The 20514-nt window shown below is 59.3% G+C and overlaps 1 protein-coding gene across 2 annotated transcripts in view; it reads left to right on the plus strand.

Annotated features, from left to right (window-relative positions):
• The first annotated feature begins 6220 nt into the window (after positions 1-6220).
• SEPTIN9 (septin 9) overlaps positions 6221-20514 on the plus strand; it is a 144609-nt gene continuing 130315 nt past the window's right edge. The window contains exons 1-2 of one of the 2 annotated variants that reach the window (XM_032320129.1): positions 10496-10614; positions 10670-10734. In XM_032320129.1, coding sequence (XP_032176020.1) covers positions 10511-10614; positions 10670-10734 — 169 coding nt within the window. In that variant the 5' untranslated portion in view covers positions 10496-10510. Of the gene's footprint in view, positions 6325-10495; positions 10615-10669; positions 10735-20514 lie in introns of those variants that run through there. The other variant, XM_032320125.1, reaches the window with a different exon arrangement.

Consider the following 20514-nt stretch of genomic DNA (forward strand, 5'->3'; position numbering starts at 1 on the left):
CCTCCAGTTCCTTGCAAGGACCACATTTCCGCCCACCACAGGACCTTTGCATGGGCTGTTCTCTGCCTGTCGTCTCCTTACCCTCCATTGCTCCTGGTTAATCCTTGCTCATCTTTCTGATCTCAGCCCAGTCTCCTCTCCTACAAGAAGCCCTCCCTGACCCCAGACCACCTGTGAAGCTTTCAGTGTCTACCCTGATTGCATCATCTTCTGTGTTGGTTTGGCTAATGTCTGTTTTCCTGACCCAGCTCGAAGCATTAGAGGGAAGGGGCCATAGTGAGTAATCAAGAACTATACATTGCATCAGCCAACGAAAAAACAATGTACTTAAGAGGACAAAGCTCCTGACACGTATTTGCCACAGTGCTTTCCGGACAGGTGCGAGCAGGGTACACTCCCACATTGCATATGCTAGTGTCAGAATAGCCACACCTTGACCGTAAATTCTGCCCGTGCGGCAGAGCCTCAGTCATCTGACAAGTTCAAGCTCAGGGATGGCACAAGTAGGAGAACAGTCAGCAGCAGATACGCTGAGCTGCGCTAAAGAAGCCAAGATGGCCGCACACCTGGTGTGACCGGGATCCACTCAGGACAGAGGACAAGAGTGATGCCCCTGGATGGCTTATCGGAACTGAGGCTGGCCCCTCGGGCCTGGAAACCTGGGTGGGATGTCCAGGAAAAGGACTGGCAAGACGTTGACAGAAGGCAGAGAAGAAAAGGTGAGCAGGGGCGGTGGGTTTGGAAGCGGAGGCGGCTGGCATTGGGCGGTGGCTGGAGCTGGAGGTCTCAGGCCCGCAGATGGCGTGGGAGGGGCTCACCTCGCTGGGACCTGGGCTGGCAAGACCCAGAGACCAGGTCTGCCGGCCAGATCTCTCCTTGTGGCCTTCTTGGGGGCAGGCTGCTTCTGTGATGGTCCCCAAGACGTCTGCCTCCCTCCTGGTATTCAGGACGGCCACCTCCGTGACCAGAGCACGGGATCACCGTTTCCGTCTTCCCTGCAGACTGTCTTCTGCTGATGGACAAGTTGCTGTGTCGGGGAGTCCCACGTGTCAAGGTAGCACCAGCTGGTGCCAAACTGAGACCTTCCAAGAGCCTCCAAGGAGCTCAGTTCTGGCAACCATCCCATGAACTTGGAGGGGGATCCTTCCCTAGTGGGAGCTTTAGAGGAGACCCCCCACACACAATCAGCCCCTTGACAGCCACCTGTGAGACCCTCTGGAGCCCAGAGCCCAGCTGAGCCACGCACCCAGTCCTGACGCACAGAATCCATCCGCGGGATGTTAAACATGTGTCATTTTAAGCCACTATGTTTGTTACGATTTGTTTGCAGGAGCAGTTGACCAGTACTCTCCCGTGTGCCTTGGTTTCTGCATCTCACGGAAGTCTGGAGTGGCTCAAGTTCAAGGGTTACAATTGTACAACAAGCCCTCCCACGTTCAGATGGAAGGGACGCAGTGTGCAGCGGGATGGAGACCGTACTGTGGCCGGTTTGGGGGAAATACTCTCGGACACAGCCCGACCTTGGGCCGCAGCAGCTCGCGTGCTCCCACGTGCCAAGCACGCTCGCCCAACTCCCAAGACGTCTCCCGGACATCTGCTCCACGTGCTGTGGGCCAGATTCCAGGTGCAGCCTTCAGTCCCGTCTCTCAGGCCACCTGGTGCGGATGGGCCTGGGAGGGGGGAGGGCTGCTCCGGGGCTCGGACCTGGGGCAGTTCTCGGAGTCATGCTTCCTCCTTCCTAAGAAAGCAGAGTTTGCAACTGAATAGCTGCGCCCCCGCCCCCCACTTCTTCTTCTAAAAGGCTGAGAATGCAAAGGCCCCTTTTCATTTTGTCTAGTCTTTATCCCCGGTCAGTCCAAGCCTAATTCCTTTAAAAGCTTGGGGGCTGCCTGTGTGATCATTTAAAATTGGCTCCTTGGGCGCCTGGGTGGCTCAGTGGGTTAAGCCGCTGCCTTCAGCTCAGGTCATGATCTCAGGGTCCCGGGATCGAGTCCCACCATTGGGCTCTCTGCTCAGCGGGGAGCCTGCTTCCCTCTCTCTCCCTCTCTCTCTCTGCCTGCCTCTCCATCTACTTGTGATTTCTCTCTGGCAAATAAATAAATAAAATCTTTAAAAAAAAAGAAATTGGCTCCTTGCATTAAAAACCCCAGCCACAAAACTTAAAAAAAAAAAAAAAAAGAACAGACTTTGTGTGTAAAGAGTTGTTTTAGATCAGAGGAAAGGGGAGCAGAAGGCACAGAGCGGTCCCATGGGCCCCGCCCTGCCCCCACCGCGCCCCCAGCATGCCCTCGTCACCTGGGTTACAACTGTTGAGCCAATACTGACACACGATTAGTAACCAAAGGCTGCAGTTCCCATTAGGCCTCTTGTCGTGCTCTCTGCGGGTCTGGACAAACGCGGGATGAACAGGACAGCCCACGGCAGCATCGCATGCACTAGTCTCACGGCCCTAAAAATCCCCTGTGCTCCACCCGCACCCCCATCCCCTCCTGTCTACCCCACGGCAGCCCCTCATTACTGCCTCCGTCGTTCTGCCTCTTCCAGAATGTCCTAGAGTGGAGTCAGACAGCACGGAGACTTTTCAGTCGGCTGCCTTCCCTTAGCGCTACTTAGATACGCCTGTCCCTGTCCTCCTGTGGGGATGCGGTGGGAGAAGCCCGTGGAAGACCATCTCTTTAAGAGAGGGTCTGCCAAGGCAAGACCCTCCGAGTGCCTCTGTAGCGGGAAGCAGTTTAGGAAGCACCTTTACATTTTTCCCGAGGTCTTCCCGGAGGATCTGACCGTCACATCCGGACTGGTTTGTTCTGAGGCCCTTTCCTACTCTGCAAACCTTTCTCTGGCGGCGGACACGGTTCTGGCTTTTCCCGTTCCCTCCCAGTTCCACTGGAAACAAATCGTTTGCTCTTAGTTTGTCCTTCTCCTTTTTCATTTTATTATAGGCAGAGACGTCTGCCTCCACCCGGAAAGCCCCTTACCTAGACTGTCAAATTCACAAGCACACTTTCCGTCTGTTTTCTCCACCATTGCAGGCACCAACTTCGCTAAGCTTTCTGCCACCACTTGGTGAAGACTTCCTATCCCCCAGGGGGCAATAGCACTCCCCCCCCTTTTTTTTTTTTTTAAGATTTTATTCATTGAGAGAGAGAGAGAGCAAGAGCATGTGCTAGTGGGAGGGGGAGAGGCAGAGGGGGAAGCAGATTCCCACCTGAGCAGGGAGCCCCATGCAGGGCTCAATCCCAGGACCTTGTGATCATGACCTGAGACAAAAACAGTCACTTCACCAACTGAGCCACCCAGGCGCCCCCAGTAGCACTTTCTTTATTCCCCCCAGGGTCTCTCCGGCTTCTGCCCACTGCCCACTCCCAGCCAGTGCCACAGTAGCTGTGGTTTAGTGACAGTAGCAAGTGAGGCACTTAATATAAATAAAATATTCTTTTATTTTTTTATGTGGGAGGGGCAGAGGGAAAGGGAGACTCTCTCTCTCTTTTTTAAAAGATTTTATTTATTTATTTGACAGAGATCACAAGTAGGCAGAGAGGCAGGCAGAGAGAGAAAGGGAAGCAGGCCCCCCACTGAGCAGGGAGCCCGATGTGGGCCTCGATCCCAGGACACTGGGATCATGACCTGAGCCCAAGGCAGAGGCTTAACCCACTGAGCCATCCAGGTGCCCTGAAAGGGAGACTCTGAAGTGGGCTCCCAGCCCAGCGTAGAGCCTGACACAGGGCTCAATCTCAGGCCCCTGAGATCATGACCTAAGCCGAAATGAAGAGTCAGCCTCTTAATCAACTTAGCCCCCAAGGCAGCCCTTTACGTTGCTTTTCTAATCAATACATCTGCCTCGCAAGCTACGTAAGATACTGTCATTACATTTATAGAAGGAGAAACTGGGACTCAGAGTCCTATGGCTTGTCACAAGCCACACCCTGGGTGACACGGGAGCTGAGCATTGGAAAAGAATTTTTATTTTTATTATTATTTTTTTAAAGATTTTATTTATTTGACAGAGAGAGGTCACAAGTAGGCAGAGAGGCAGGCAGAGAGAGAGGAAGGGAAGCAGGCCCCCTACTGAGCAGAGAGCCCGATGCGGGACTCGATCCCAGGACCCTGAGATCATGACCCGAGCTAAAGGCAGTGGCTCAACCCACTGAGCCACCCAGGTGCCCTGGAAAAGAATTTTTAAAAAGTGGCAGGCATGGGGGTCTGGGGACGTTTCTCGAAGAAGCCACATAGCAGTATATGAGTTAGTAACCGTTAAAGGGGTCATTGAAGATGGTCTTGAGCCACGAGAAAGTTCGGTATACTCTAGTAAGGCGGGTAATTTTGTTATACGTTTTATCAGAGAGCTGTACATCAAAAGAATGAAAATAAAATTTCTGTGCTTAAACAATTAACCTTCATGCATCTCGAACATCACGTGTATCGAGAACACCTCACTGCCTCTCCCTCTCATCCTTCCTTCAGAGTCTGGGGAATGTGAGATGTCCAGCAGCACGACAACACAGGTGTTCCCGGTTCCTGCGTGCCCAGGTCCACGGGAACAATGACCCACAGGCAGGAAGGTGAGCGTCGAGAGAGAGGCCAGCGCGGCAGACCCTCGAAGGTCCCGCCTGCCTCCAGGATCCATCTGTCCCGAGGATGGAGGTGCGTCTGGGCATCGCTAAGTAAAATGAACCAAGCCAACAACTGGACGGACTCCTGAGAGGTCCTTGGGCTCTGGGAACCAGAGGCCTCAGTGTCCGGGTCGTATCGTGCATAGGGGCCGGATCCGAACGAAGCTGGAGCAGAGTGGAATTTGCACACGTGGCAATTAGGGGTGTTGTGCTAGCGCCAGTGACGACTGGGGGCAGTGTGTGGGGTGTGCGACAGCCCCTGCTCGTCCCTCTATCGGCCCCAGCCTGGGGCTGCTCCCTCGCTCACGCCCCCAGCCCTGCCTCAGCCTCCCCTCTGTAGACAAGGAGTGGGAGCTTGGCCAGGGCAAGGGTCCGGGGTCCACTCTGGTCCAGTCGGCTCTAATGAGGGGTTGGGGAAGGTCACCTGGCTGGACCGGACAGATTTCTGAAGAAGGGGAGCAGGTGGGTAGGACTCACCCTCTCAGCCACACGGACCTGAGTTCTCATTTATACGAGTTTCCCACTCTCTGGCAGGAAATAAAAATGCTTCTTGGACCCCCACGGAACCTCAAGGAGAGGAGGGAAGAGTGCTGGTGACGCTAAGCATACTTGCTCCTGTGGGCTGCTGGGGAAGGCGGCCAGGAGCAGGCAGCGTTGAGACCTCACGGAGAGTTTGCGCGGATCTCCTCCCCCGCTCCGGTCTTCACCTTGGGGCCGGGGCTGGCAAACCTGGAAGGGCGGGCCCGGCGCGCCTCGCTGAGTGAGTTCGGGATCCTGATCCATCGCGCCTCCGGCTGCCGCGCCCTTCCCTCTGCCTGGAACAGCGCGCCTCCCCGAGCCTTGGCTCCCTGGCAGAGTCCTACTCATTCTTTAAAACCTTGCTTTGGCATCACCCTCTAGAAAATGCAACACTTTCTCCTCTGTACGTTAAAAAAAAAAATGATAACGGAAAAATTCCTTAAGGATACAAAAGCAGAGAATTCTTCTGTACAACTTTTGCCAGGGAACGCGCGCGGTCGCCGCGGCCTGTATGGCACGGGTCGGAGAGCTGCGTGTCCCGGCGTCTGCTCTTCAGAGCGGCGCACGGTACCCGGCACAGAGCGGATAAATGTGTCCCAGACGCAACAGACATGAGCTGACACACGCGCCCATTTTACAGACGCAGAAACCGAGCCCCCCCCCCCCCCCGGCTCATCAGAGGAGTCGAGGCTGTCTGTTCTTTTGACCACTAGATAGACAGACAGGTACCCGGCCCACGCTGCCCTGCCCCGGGCGACGAAGCGGGAGGCCGGCTGTGCCCCCCCGGGGCTGGCCCACCGGGCACCGCCCCGCCCCCGCGGCCACCTGGGGCCCCAGCGCCCGGACTCGGGGCAGGGAAGGAGCTGCGACGGCCTGGGCCCAGCCCTTCGCACTGGGGGTGGGGGTGGGCGGCGCGGGCGGCGCGGGCCCGAGGGTGCCTCCACCCTCCGACGTGCTTCGGGGAGCGGGCGCAGGGCGGGGGCCGCGGGGCCGCGCCAGGTGCAGCGCGGGGCGGGGCCGGGCTTGCACCTCCACGGCCGGGGGCGGGGCCAGGGCCGGGGGCGGGGCCTCCCCTCCTCCCGCCCCTCCTCCCGCGCACTCCGGGCCCGGGATTAGCGACCCGGGAGCCCGCGCCCCGCGGCCTCGCCGCCACACTTTCCTGGGAGCGGCGACACCATGAAGAAGTCGTACTCAGGTGGGCGCCGCGGCCGGAGCGGGGGGGCGTCGGTGTCCCGGGACCAGCGCTCCCCACCTGAGCCGAGCGGGCGGCGGTGGGGGGGGACGTCGCGGGCCGCTGCGCTCCCGCTCGGGCTTTCCGCGGGGTGGGGGTGGGGGGCGTCCGCGCGGGGCAGGTGTTCGCAGCCCCACCCGGGACCCGATCCAGGGACCTCCGCGCGCTGAGCCCCTCGGCGGACTCGGTGCTGCCCCTTGCTGCGAGGCCGCGGGTCCCGCGCGCCTGTGCTGGAACCACCCGTGTGGGGGGCGGGGGGAGTCCCGGCGCTCGAGGCCTCTGACCCCGCACGCTGGCCCCGCTCCCGGCCTGGCTCGGGGTCCCTCGCCGCCGTCGGCCACTGCTCGCTCAGGTGTCTGGAGGGGCCGCCTGGGGGCCGCTGCCCCAGGCCGGCCGGACTTCCTGCTCGCCCTCCTGGCCCTTGGGTCTCGGCCCCTCCAGGCGCCGCCCCTCCCAGTGTGCGGGTCCCGGCGTGCGGATCCCGGTGTGCGGGTCCCGGTGTGCGGGCCCCGGCGTGCGGTTGTGCGGATGCGTGTGTTTGCAGGGAGTGGTGGCGTGGAGGATTTCCTGGGGCTCAGCCTCCAGGGCTGGTGGTGGTCCAGGCGGCAGCATCCTTTCTTCAGAGGAACTGTTTGTTACCCCTGTACCCGCTGGAGTACGGGAAGTTTGCCAAAGGGGACCGTCCAGCAAGGCTCGGGCTTAGTACCCGGGGTTCATCCGGTGGGTCTGGGGGCGCTCCCCCCAACAGGTGCTGGTACCCTAACTTCACCGGCTGGTGTGCCCTCGCACAGGTCAGGCTGAAGTTCCATTTCACAGATGGGTAAACTGAGGTCACAAGCATGGGAGGACAGACAAGGGTAACCCAGATCTCTCTCCTTTTTTTTCCCCTTTGTGGTTCCCCCCCCTCCACCCCCCACCAAGGGATCCTGGCAGGATCCGTGTCCTCCTCAGTTCTCAGATAATAAGTGGAATCTTCTCTTTTGCTCACCTTGCAAACTGTGTCCCTCCCCGTAATCTATTTGGACATGAAGTTTTCTGCCAAGGACTCAGGAACTGATTTTTCTTGATAAGAGGACAGCATCATGGGACTTAGCTGGCGCTGAGGCGGCCATTCGGGCCACCCCCCTGCCTTTGGGCCATTTCTCAGTTGCCTGCTTTCCACATTCAGGAACTGAAATGAGTAATAAAGAATAACTTGTTTCAAAGAGGGTTACTCAGAACTTCCCTGAAAATACCCTTCTGGATCAGTGGCTTAGAATTTCAACTTTTACCCCGTAGCTGCAAACAGCACGGCCCTCCGGACACCCCCAGCGCAGCTCTATCTGAGGAGCGTGGGCGCGTTGATGGAATGGGGGGGGTGGGGGGGCTTCCAGGTGGCATATGCTGGGGTTTGGCACTTGGCCTCCCTTCCTCCCTAGCATGCTCCAAATACTTGAGATGGTTGTGGGCACTGCTGCTGTGTGCGGCCCTCTCCCTGGGATCGCTGGCCCAGGGGCAGCCCAGGGACCTCTGCTGGCTCTCGCCCTGGGCTCCTTGCGCTTGACCTCCTGCTGGTGGGTCTGGACAGCGGGGGCGAGGTGGGTCCTGCCGGGTCATAGGTCCTTGGCCTCTTCCTGGGGAGACTTTGAGACCATCCTCTGTGGATGCCAGGGGGCCCCCAAAGCAGGCTTGGGCTCCTCTCCTTCCGCCTTCTCCCCCTCCCCCCAGGTAAGTTTAAAAAAGAAAGATGAAATAGGGTTTAATGGGGTGAGTAGGAACCAGCTCTTGTAAAGGCGGCCTGTTCGGCTCCTGTGTTTACCTAACGGGGCGGGACCCTGGAGGATGGGAGCAGGGCTTGGACCCCTTCCAGTTTGTTTCCCTGCTGGCAGTAGTCCAAGGCGGGCTGGGTCCCTCGGTGGCGCTTGTGTGGGGTGGACTGGAGGGGCCTGGCCCAGGGGCGGGCTGGCCTCTTGGCCTCATTTTGAGCATGCGTTCTCTTGGCGCGCCCTGTTCCGGAGGGGTGCTCTGCAGAAGTCAGACTGACCCCTACGTAGCATCCGTGCTCTGAAATTAAGGAGAGCCCAGAGGGTGTTAAAAATCCCCCCAACCCCGCCGCCAAGGGTTGAAAATCCAAGGACAGCCAAGAAGGCTTTTCTTTTCTGCCTGGACTGAATGGGATTATCGCTTCTGGACCTATTTATGGGCTCGGAAAGAAATTGAATGATTGTAAGGGGGTCCTTTGTAGAGCTGGGTTTGAGCACTCATGAGTCCCTGAAACGGGAAGAATTTTTAAGCTCTGCTTTGGGTGGATCCCAAGTGTCTTGGTTCTGGACGCGTTCACTGAACTCGTGCCGTGCATGGGGCACGTACCGCGAGGGTACAAAGATGCTGAAAAGACCGGGGTCCTCGCTGCCTGCTCACAGGGGAGACGCCAGTGGGGTGACATCCCCCACCCCACCCCGATCTGAGCCACGGGCTCCAGATGCCACCGAATGCCCTGGAAGGAGGGACCGTGGGCGTGCCGGGAGGTTTGAGCGGGAGGCCAGATTGAGACCTGGGCCTTGAGAAGCGAGAGGTGGAGAGTAGGGAGAGAATAGCAAAGGGCTTTCCGGGTGGGGGGCTGCGGTCGGCAGGCTTTCCCTGGACCCACTTCCCCTGCTGCTCTGTGGGGGGCAGGGCGGGTGTCGGGGGCAGGCAGTGTGGCCTGGGGCCGACTGTGGAAGGCAGGCTGCACCTCCCCACCGTGGGGCAGGTGCTTGATCTCGCTTGGGGCTGATGCTGACTTGTGACGATTGCATGAGCCCCTGCGGGTGATAGGCCTAGAAACATCTGCCGGTACCTCGGCGGCTGTGACTGTCTTCATCATTCATTCGTCCCCACTCCAGGAAGGCCGAGAAGGCCGTCTGAAGCCCGGCAGCTCCCCATCTTCCCTGCGTCCCGTGCGGCTTCAGAGACCCAGGCCCGGGCTTCTCCCTCGGCCCCTCGGCGTCAGAGCCGGCCGCGGTCCGAACCCCTCCGCTTCCTGGTGTTCTGAGCTTCTCTCTGCACGCTGGGTCACGGGGCCCTGGCCTTTCAGTGTCGCTGTTCTCATGGGCACAGGCGCTTCCCTGAGGCCCTCGAACCACAGAAATGCGGAGCAGGGCATGGGGGTTGGTCTGTGGGTGCACTTGGGAATTAGTCAGAGGTCGGCTTTCAGGATATTCCCAGAGAGGTGCCTGGCCGACCAGAGGTTCCAGAGACCTGGGTAGCTCCAGAGGCCTGGGGAGGAGGCTGGTCCCCAGGGGAAGGGCCTGACAGAGAGAGACCGCGTCTGTGGCTGCCCCTGGAAAAGTGTGCCCTGGAAAAGTGTGGCCTCGCTCACACCCAGTGCCCTAGGACCTGACTTACAGGAAGGGAGAGGAACCTCCGAGAACACTTCCCCAGTGAGCTAACCCCGGGTTGCCGGGTGAGCGTGGGCAGGGGGCTGAGGCAGGTTCTTCCTCTTCTCTGCCCCCCACCCCCCGTCCTCGCTGCCCCTTGTCTCTGACTCATACGGGGTCTCTGCCCGGGCAGCGGTTAGTCTGTGGCGCTGTGGGCTTGTGCCCAGGACCGTGGGACTCGTGGACCCCGGAAGCCTCCTGAGTCGTGAGCAAGCTGGCCGAGCCTGAGACCCGGGGCCATCGCTCTTGCTGGCCTGGTGCCGAGGCGGGGATGCACGCTCAGGCGCGGGGGGTCCGTCTACCCGCCCTTGTGGCTCACCCCTGCTCGCGGTCACCTGCCCGGCAGCATCGCCCCCGCCAGCCCAGAGGGTTCTGAGAGTCCAGGGGCATGCACCTGAGTTGGGGGCCGCCCCCCTGCTTCCTGGAGATCCACCCCCTTCCAAGTAGCCGGTTGGAGCCAGGACAGGTGCAGAGGGGACAGGAGGTTGCCCCTCGGGAGCAGAGGCCTAGAGCCGGCGCACCAGGTGCACATGCTCGACCTCCCAGGAGGGCATCAGCAGGGGGCATCTCACCTAAGGACCCAGGGACCCCGCTAGTGGGAGGAAGTCTGTCCCCCACCCCCCACCCAACCCCCCCGGGGTAGCCCTCGGACACAGGCCCCCCCTCGTGGATGGGACCTGGGGGTGGGACCTTGTTTCTGCACTGCTGTTTGTCCATGCGCAGTGTTGCGTGGGCTGTGCTGTTTGTCTAAGATGTGCTCGATAAGGAAGCCTCCGAGCCCGGCCAGGGCCCAGCCTGGGGCGAGGAGCGCCAGTTCCTGGGCGGACCGGCCAGTGGCCTTGGGGGAGGGAGGGCTGGAGAGAGAGGAGAGAGGCCCCAGGCCTCGGGGGTGGGAGCCTCCGTGTGTGGGGGGAGGTGATTGCTGGGTTCCTGGCTCTCTCTGTTGGAGCTATTATCGTGGAATGCCCAGCTCGAGGTGTGGTCTGGGGGTCTGGGTTTGGGGGGCGGGGTCCGTGGATGTGAGTGGTGGTGCAGCCCCCTGGGGACCAGCGCAGAGCACATGAGGGACCCAGCCTCCCGGAGGGACCGGGGGCTGAGCTGTGGGGTGCCTGTCTCCCCAAGCTTCCGGGCCTGTTCGGACTCTCCCTGTGGGTTCAGTCACTCATTCCCAGAGCGCCGCTGAGTGCCAGGCCCTGAGCGTCCTTCCGGCCCTCTGGCGGCTCTCACTGCCGCTCTGGAGGGGTGGCCTGGCCTTGGGTCTCTAGGTTGAGTGTGGCCCTCTGCTCCCAGCCCAGTTTCTCTCTGCCTTATCTCCCTGTCCCCGCCCGGGCCCAGGTCCATTGCAGCTTGCGTGAAGGGGGGCATTGAGCTGCTGGCGGCGGAGGGGGCGGTGGCCCCCCGGGCATCTTGCTGTCAGTGGCCTTTTGGAAGCTTCGCAACAACTGAGCTTTGTTCCCGGCCTAATCTGACCTGGTTCTCTGAAGTGTGACTGCCTGCGGCCTGCAGGCCCCCCGGGACAGGAAGGTGAGCAGCAGCAGGGAGAGGAAGACGATCTGGGTCCCAGGGTGGCCCTCGGGCCCAGGCTACCTGCCTTCTCTGGCAGGAACGCACGTCACCGGTCATTCTCCAAGGGCTGCTGGCTCCAGGCCCCACGTGGCGTGTGCGGACCCCACCAAGTGCTGGGTGGGGAGGGGAGGGCTGGGGAGACCTCTGTCCTACTGGCTCATGCCCCTTGGAATGTCGGTCTTCTGCTGGCCTGGGGTTTCACAGTGGGGCCCAGACAGGATGACGGGGCGGGGGGTCGTCCACGGTCCTCCTTCTGCCTCCCGGAGAGGCCTTGCTCTTGAGGGACGTGCAGTGACACCTGGGTGGTGCCCAGGCCTTCGTGGGCCCTCCGGGCTGCACCTGGGAACCAGGGGATGGTCCTGCAGCCGTGCGAGTCCCTGAGAGCTGAGCCAGGGCCCCTCGTCCCGGCCCGGCCAGGCATGTTGGGGCAGCGGCTGAAAGGCAGGCGGCAGTGACTGTCTGCCCGGGCTGGAGATTGCTCCTGGGCAGTGTGGTTACCAGGAGGGGCCAGGCAGAGGCAGGCTGGCAGGCTGCCTCGGGCTGGGCCCGCACCTCCATCTGACCCGCGTCCTGGGGCTTTCACAGACTTCCCAGGGACCGCGCTCCCCCCCACCCAGGACCCAAGCCCAGTGGGAGAAGAATGTTCCTGTAACCCAAGCCACTTGGAAGTGGGTTAACTCCAACCCCTGTTGTCTTCCAGCCTGTCAAGGACTGGGCTAATCCACTGGGGAGGGTGGGATTTGGGGTTCACAAAACGCACTAAGAAAACCGTGACTTTGGCTCTGTAGCCGCAGGTTCAAATGGGTGGGTGTCGGGGAGCCGGGGTCAGATGGTTGCATGCAGGGGAGACAGTGTAGATGCCGCGGGGGACACAGGGAGTGGCGTGACCTCCCGGGGCACACGGCAGCGGCAGTGTGGGGCTGGGGAGGGGGCGGTGGCCGACTGCTGGCGGCTGCAGTGTCCCGTCGCCTCTGGCACAAGGGGCCGAGGTGGGGCAGCCCCTCAGCAGGCGCCGCTTCAGCTGCCAGAGCTTCGCATCCGTTTGGGGGGTCTGCTTTCGTAAAGAAGAGCTTTCTATACACTGTACCTCTCTTTTTTCTCTTTTGTTCCCCCCCCCCCCCGCCCCCCTGGGTCGTTTTGTTCATTGCTTGCTGCCCGTGTGAACAGGAAAGTGAATTCTTCAATCCCATCAGTCGTGACCTTGCTTTCTGTGCGCCCTCGGCCGCGGGCACAGCGTCTGATCCTCAGAGGGGTGGCACGTATTTCCCCAGAGGTATGCGCTCCCCACCCCCCCCCGCACCCCCGGTTTTGGTTCTGCTCTTTCCACCTGGAATCAGATCTCATGCGTGGACGGCTCCGTTCCTGGCTCTTCGGAGTTCCTTAACGGACTTAACCACCCTCGTACGACACGGACCCTCTGTTGCCCGCTGGGATGGGGAGGGAGGGTCCCCGTCCCTCGAACCGAGGGTTCTGAGCTGAGCTGCAGGTGTGACAGCCGCCGCGCTCCCGGCTGGGGGACGCGGGCTGCTGGGAGACCAGGACTTCGCCAGGTAATTAGCTGAATGAAACATTGCACACGATGACTCCTTGTTTTCGTCATTCCTGGGATGGCCTCCAGGGCCAGACAAGTGTTCTTCCCACAGCGTTCTGTAGGGAGGCTGGATGAACAGAAAATGCCGTTTGCTCTGCGCATCAGTCCGCTTGGAGGACTGACTCGTTCCGGAGATCGGCCCCAGATCCCTGCGGTGGAGCCAGCCCCCCACCAAGGGGGTTGGGATGTGGAAGTGGGGCCTTTGGGAAGTGAGTCTGTTTAGACAGTCTTGAGGGTGGGGGCCCCCATCGGTGTCCCCCTAAGGGGAGGAGGAGACTCTGGGGCTCCCCCTACCTGCTCTATGAGGATAAACTTTTTTTTTTTTTTTTTTTTTAATTAAAAATCAGTGAAAGATCAACCCTCTTGCCTACAGGGCTTGCTTCCTGCCTCAGGCTGGTGTGCGATGTCAGGGTTCCCACCCTGGGGCTTTCCTTCCCTTCGTCCCTTCTTTGGCCCCTACAGATGGACGTATCTGTACCTAGGAGGTGTCCCCCGACTTCCTTGAGCCAGCCTGAATGCCCCAATCTTGGGGCCAGTCGCCCCAGGTGACTGACCGCCTCTCCTGGTGACCATTCCCTCTGCTACCTGGTGACTTGTGCAGCGACTCCTTCTGGAACTCCAGGCTCCAGGGGTCGGTCAACAGCGCTGCCTGCACAGCCCGCGCCGCCAGGGCCTCTGTACCCCGGCCCTACCCCTCCCCAAGGCGTGTCCTGCTGTTACACTCCCGCTGCCATCCGAAGCCAGAGTGAAGCACGTCTGGCTCTTCGGTGACTTGGGGCACGGTCAGCGGCGGGGCCCAGAGACCGGCAAAGCCTTCCGCACATTCTGGGCCCTTCCTCCTTCTTCCTGCGGCGGTCAGCAGTTTCTGATGGCTTCTTCTCCATTCTCGAGACCTCAGGTCCCCCGGCCTGTGGTTAATCTCATCTTTATCACGGGCACGGCTCGTTCCCGGCGTGTGTTTTGGGGTCTGACCGGGACTCAGGAACCGCTCGAGGACTTGGAACAGGACTTCAGTGTTGGGTCTTTGCTAACACGGAGGACGGAGAGCAGCAGCTGGGGGCAGATCCGGCTTGCGTGGTGTCTCTACAGCCCTTGAAAAGCATGCACGTGATTCCTCGTTTAGACTGAGGAAAGAAAGAACACCCGATTGTAGATTTTATTTTATTTTTTTAAGGATTTTCTTTTTAAAGTCAGCTCTGCCCCCACCGTGGTGCGGAACTGACAACCTCGAGGTCAAGAGTCACACACTCCCCCGACTGAGCCTACCAGGTGCCCCCGAATGGTAAATTTTAAACAGCTGGCAAATCCCAGAAGTACCAGAAAATCTTAAAAAATAGGAATGCTTTTACCAATCACCTACCAGTGCTCTCCCCAAAGCCCTGGTGTTTTTTCCTATTGTAGTTTTGGCTACGAACTCTGATCGCTTCTTTATACGATGACTGGGTAACATCACTTTCTCATGGGGGAGTGGAAAGGTCATTCATTTTTTGGTTAATCAAAGTTTGTTCTTTTCCTTTTGGTAGTTGGGATGCATGAAAAAGTGGGACTTCAGGGGTGTCTGGGTGGCTCAGTCGGTTGAGCATCTGACTCTTGGTTTCAGCTCAGGTCGTGATGTCAGGGTCGTGGGATGGAGCCAGAGTGGGGCTCCCTGCTCAGATCCGAGTCTGCTTATCCCTTTCCCTCTGTGCCCCGCCCTCCCAACCTGGCTCAAGCGCACACACTCTCAGATTGAAAAAAAAAAAAGGAAGTCTTTTTTTTTTTTTTTAAAGATTTTATTTATTTATCAGAGAGAGAGAGGGGGAAAGAGCGAGCACAGGCAGACAGAATGGCAGGCAGAGGCAGAGGGAGAAGCAGGCTCCCTGCTGAGCAAGGAGCCCGATGTGGGACTCGATCCCAGGATGCTGGTTTCATGACCTGAGCCGAAGGCAGCTGCTTAACCAACTGAGCCACCCAGGCGTCCCCCAAAAAAGAAGTCTTTAAAAGAATACTTGTGGGGCCCTTGGGTGGATCAGTTGGTGAAGCCTCTGCCTTCGGCTCAGGTCATGATCCCTGGGCCCTGGGACTGAGTCCCACGTCAGGCTCCCTGCTCGGCGGAGAGCCTGCTTCTCCCGCTCCTTCTGCCCCCCTTTTCCTGCTGTGCTCTCTCTCTCCCTGGCAAATAAATAAATATAATCCTAAAAGAAAGAAAGAAAGGAAGAATATTGCTCCCCTTTTTAAAAGAAGTGTGACCTCACCCAGTTTGTGGTCCCGCCACCTTTCTTGCCCTACAAACACAAGGATTCTGATAAAGTCTATCTTGAAGATAATGTCTCCTTAGAGACATCCTTTTAAGAATGAAATAGGAAAATGTGGAGCATTTGTAACTGTATGTTTTTTTGTTTTTGTTTTTTTTTTTAAAGATTTTATTTATTTATTTGACAGAGAGAGAGATCACAAATAGGCAGAGAGACAGACAGAGAGAGAGATGAGGAGAAACAGGCTCCCCGCTGAGCAGAGAGCCCTATGCGGGACTCGATCCCAAGCCCCTGGGATCATGACCTGAGCCGAAGTAGAGGCTCAACCCACTGAGCCACCCAGGCGCCCCTGTAACTGTATGTTTATTACTAACCAGAGATGCTTTTCGTTTTGACTCACCGTGGAAGAGAATCGAATTCTCCACTTAAAACAATGATTTTCCGTGGACTTTTCTGTGGCCTAGTTTCTGGCTTCACACATGCCACATCTCGCTTTCCCCCCACTGCCCACATTTTTCCACCAGGCGCTCAGGTCGTGCTCACATCTTACCCCTTCTGATTCTGCAGAGCACACAGATCGGAGGGCGTGTAGCTGGACGGCCACCCTGGGGTGGTCAGCAGTCCCCTGAGCAAACACAGACATGGCGGTGAACCATGTCAGTATACCCCAGCCGGGTCCAAACTCTACATATTTTTCCATCCAACCTGTCCTGGGTGGGAGCCCCACCCTCCACTGGTACTTACGCAGGAGAAGTGTGATGGGCAGGAACGCAGAGTGGACCCAGTGATTTTGCCAGATCGGATTTAAGATATTTTCTATTTTGCAAATTTTACAAAAGCGTTAGACCCCGTGGCTGTGTTGTTAGGGCCCTTCTCCTGTCAGCCAAGGACCTGGAGCTTAAGGTTCCTTGGCTTCCTGGAGACAAGCTACAGATTAGCCGCAGGAAGCCACCCCCCCCCACCCAGGTCAGAGGGTCAGAGGGAGGAGGTGGTGTCCCTAGTCCTTTGTCACCTGATAGTAGTGGGGCAAAGGTGGGCCTGCCTGGCCCCAGCTGCCGCACTCAGCAGAGACAAGATCAGGGGCCAGAGAAACCTTCCAAGGCAGAGAGGCGGGAAGGATCTACCCCATTTCTCCCTTGCTCCCACCTTCCAGGCTCCTTCCAAGCACCCCCCCCCCCCGGCCGCACTGGGTGGCAGACCTGGGGACCAGGTCGTCCCGTGGACCATAGCTCTTCTGCCACGCCAAGGAGAGCCTCGGAGGGGTGAGGAATGGAGGGATATCCTCCTGCTTAAAGATTATCTGTTGTTTACCTGAAATTCAGGTTTAGCCGAGTGTATGTTCTTTTCTTTTTCTTTTTCTTTTATTTTTTTTTTTAGCTGAGTGTATTTTATATGGCCGTGTAGTTTATAGGGGTGGGGCCCAGAGTCCGGACGCCCAGCTGGTGAAGCTCAGCGGGAAGGGCTCTGTGGGACCTTGGTCAGCACCATGTCATGGGGGAGGTCACTGGCTGCTGTCTGGAGAGGGCAGAGCAGAGCCCCCCGCCCCCCGCCATGTGCCTAAACTGCCGGCACCTTCCCGACTCGTGAGCTGGACACCCGTGGTGGCTCCTGAGGAGGCCGTGAGCACCGCCGGGAGAGCCCAGGTCCCCTCGGGTCACTGTTGTATTCCTAGTCCTTGACCAGTGCCTGGGGCAGTGGAAACTCGGTGACACACACTCAGGAGTCTGCTCCGCGTAGATGGGGACACTCAGGATCAGAGAGACAGCGCTTGCCCAGGGACGCGGTCAGCGCTTGGGACGTGATCAGGAGGGCGTCCCCACCCCCCCAGTGCGTCCGTCCGGTGCTCGCCTCTGTGGGCAGCAAAGGCCGAGGGCGGCGGCTGGGAGAAGACGGAGGAGCTCATGGCCTCATCTTAGGCTCTTTGCACGATGAGCCTCGAGTTTGACTCTCCCACTGCGACCCTTGACTTTGGGGGAGCCCCTCCCAGCTCCTGTGGGCACGTGAGCCATGGAGAAAGGGGGGTGAAGACTGTACGTCCCGGGGGCCCCCATCCTGGGCTCAGAGGTGGAGGCACACGCGGCTCCGGGCCAAGGTCGCTGGGACCTCCCTGTCCTGTCCTGAGAGACTCGGACTCAGAGGTTCGAAGACAAAAGTTGAAAATGGATTCTTCTGTTCTTTACTGAAAATGGACGTTGGTGTGAATTTTCATAGCGGCCTCTGCCTGCAACACGGTGTCTTCTTGACTGGAGGAAGGTACTGGCCAGACTTCATTTGTTGTTGGCACAGAGCAGAACGGGGTGTGCGTGTGTGTGTGTCATCGTCCACCGGGGTCAGGACGTCTCGGCTGTGCATGACCCCAGAGGGGCTGGGGACAGCCGCCGGATCCTGGACAGAGACACTGTGGCCCCGAGGCTGTGCGTGGTTATTAAACTCACAGCTAATAATGACCCATGACCTCGGGAGTGTGCTTAGATGTCTCAGGGCCTGTTTAAGCATCTCGAACTTAGAATTTACTGGGTCCGACCCATCATAACGTGGCTGGAAGGACGACATGCAGGGCTTTCGTGCCCACTGCACCCCTGCCTGCCTCCCCTCTGCATGCTCCCCAGGTTGCAGGCCCAGGGTGATGCCCACCAGACGGGGGGCGGGGCTGCTATGCGGGGGCGGGGGTGGTGTAGGGATGCCCTGGGGCCATGTGGCGAAGGGGAGTTGGGCGGTTTCCCCGTGGGTGAGGGTGTCTGCCCTGGAGGTGGGCTCTGCCCCTGGGCTGCCGCCACGGTGGCTCCGCCGCCCCCCCCTCCCCCCCCCGCAGGCTGTTTCTATGGGAAAACGCCTCCCAGGCCATCCCCCTTCGCCCAGCCCTGCCCGGGATCACGGCCTTTTTCTCGAGGACCGAGGAGCCACCGCTCCTGGTCTGGCATCTTCTCTCCCGCTCTTGAATGCCGCGCTGTCATCCCGTTTAAGATGCCGGCCGGCGGTGGGTGGGCGGGGGGAGCGCCTGAGTGGCTCAGTGGGTTAAGCCGCTGCCTTCGGCTCAGGTCCTGATCCCAGGGTCCTGGGATCGAGCCCCGCATCGGGCTCTCTGCTCAGCCGGGAGCCTGCTTCCCTCTCTCTCTCTCTGTCTGCCTCTCTGCCTACTTGTGATCTCTGTCTGTCAAATAAATAAACAAAATCTTAAAAAAAAGAAAAAAAAATCTTAAAAAAGAAAGACACCGGCCAGGCGTGGGTCCTGCTTTCTGCCCCCTGCTGCCGCTGCCCCGACTCACCTGAAGGGTGTTTCAGACTCGAGGGCTCGGGGCTTAACACGTTACAATTCACCGGTGTGTGTCATGGGTGCGCAGTTCGTGACCGTCTGTGAAATGGCCTTTGTGCCCAGCCTCGGAGTTTCTGGGGTGCCCAGGTCTGGGAGAGCGCCCAGATCCTGGGTTCCTCAAGCATGACTGTTCCCCCGGGTCTTACACAAACTCAGTTTGTTTAAACGCATCGGCTCGGGGCAGCCAGGCTTTGTCGATTCCAATTTGTAGATCCCGGGGTTCAGGCTGGCGTGTGTGGCTGGGGAATGATAACCGTGAAAACCATTTTAAAATTATGATTATGATTAATACGCTACTAATGATAATCATATAATTTATTGAGCGCTTACTTCACGCGAGGTGCTGTGCCGAGTGCCCACGGCGTGTGGCCCCATTTAACCTCCGTCACCCGTGTGCGTGCGCTCCGTTCTGTCCGCGGGCGGCGGGTCAGGCAGCCGGCGCTGGCACGGGGACCGCATTTCCTGGGGTGCAGGGCGGCAGCTAGTCCCTGGCGAACCTCGGATTTGAACCCTGCTCCTCCTCGGACTGCTGGCTTCTCTGCCTCCCGGGCCTCTGGGAACTCCCTCCAGACAGCCAAATTGCAAATCGCCTCCTTTCCTTCAGAATATGTTTTATTTTAAAATCACATGAAAATAACTCAATTCTCCTCTGGAGCAACTGAGCGCTTAGACGGCTTGGAGGCCTCTCCGGCTCCCTCTTCACTGGACTCCGACGCGGGCCTGAGCGATGAGGTCCACGGAGCTGGGCTTCGGTAGCTCTTGGCCGTGTGTCCCTCCCGGGCGGAGGCCAGGCGGAGCGCGCTGGCTGCGCTGGGCGGGGATGTGGTGCGAGGGTGGGAACCTCAGGCCGCCACCAACCAACCGGCTTGGGAACCAACGTGCCCGGTGTCTTCTCCGCGCCAGGGGCTGCCTGGCACCAGCCATGTGTTTTGGGAAATTGGAAAAATAAACAGCACAAATAAAACAAAACTCCACCCAAGAAATCTGAGACAGATTTTGTTTTCCTCCTGGCCATGGCTCCCGCCCCAGCCCGGGTTTGGGGAGCAGCGAGCCCAGAAGGGAGCTTGGGGACCAGATGCCCGGGGGTGGGGGGGGAGGGCTGTGGAACCAGAATGGGACCTTTTTTACCTTTGCCAGAGAGACAGGGGCAGGGGCACGGGTGGGCGTCCCGCCGGCCCAGGGGGAGTCGCAGCCGGAAGTGAGTCAATCCACAGGAATGCTGGGCCCGTTCCTTGTCTGTTCCTCGCCCCGTACGGTTTCCATATTGGGGACTCGCTGGATTCACAGGCATGGCGTGGCTCACTGGTGCCACTCTTAGCCCGGCAGTGGGACCTCTGAGTGGCTCGTGTGTGTGTGTATGTGTGTGTGTGTGTGTGTGTGTGTGTGTGTGAGGGCGTGATGATGAGATGGTGATTCTCCTGCTGTGTTGCTCCCGCTCAGGGGAGAGGTGACAGCCATCGTGGAAGGGAGGCCTGCGGAGGCCAGGGATGCCCGTGCTCAGGCCTCAGCAGCCCTAGGAGCAGGGCCTGTCCCCTCCAGCCCCTCGCTGCCCTGGGAAGCCCACCAAAGCTACTTCAGGCCCAACCTCTCCCTTTCTTAAGAGAGCTCTCTGTTCTGGAAGTCCAAGGTGGGACCTGCCCGAGCAGACCTGAGGCCGTGGCCCAGGCTTCCTGTCCGGCAGGGCTGGCCTGGAGTCCCTGTGCTCTGGTTGGACGTCCGAGGAGGGATCACAATCGCCGCTCGGCCGTGAGCAGACGTGCGTCCGAGTAGGCGGGGACGGTGGAGGGAGGCCTGTGTGTCCGCCGGGTGAGGTCACTGTAATCGTCGGGGTTCACCAGAGAAACAGACCAGTGGGGGACGGGCTTGTGTCGTCCTGGAGGCCGAGGAATGCCACTGGCTGCACTCAGATGACAGGGGGTGTTGGGGTGGGGGGGGGGCTCTGTAGGAGACGGGGGATGTCCGAGTCTCCCTGCTCTGAAGTGGCAGTGGTAGCATTTGCCCGGTGGGGGTGTGTGGGGAACGGATATGAGCTCGTGACCATCCCAGAGCCTC

This window comes from Mustela erminea, chromosome 18, assembly GCF_009829155.1.
Source record: "Mustela erminea isolate mMusErm1 chromosome 18, mMusErm1.Pri, whole genome shotgun sequence".
Classification (NCBI taxonomy): Eukaryota; Metazoa; Chordata; class Mammalia; order Carnivora; family Mustelidae; genus Mustela; species Mustela erminea.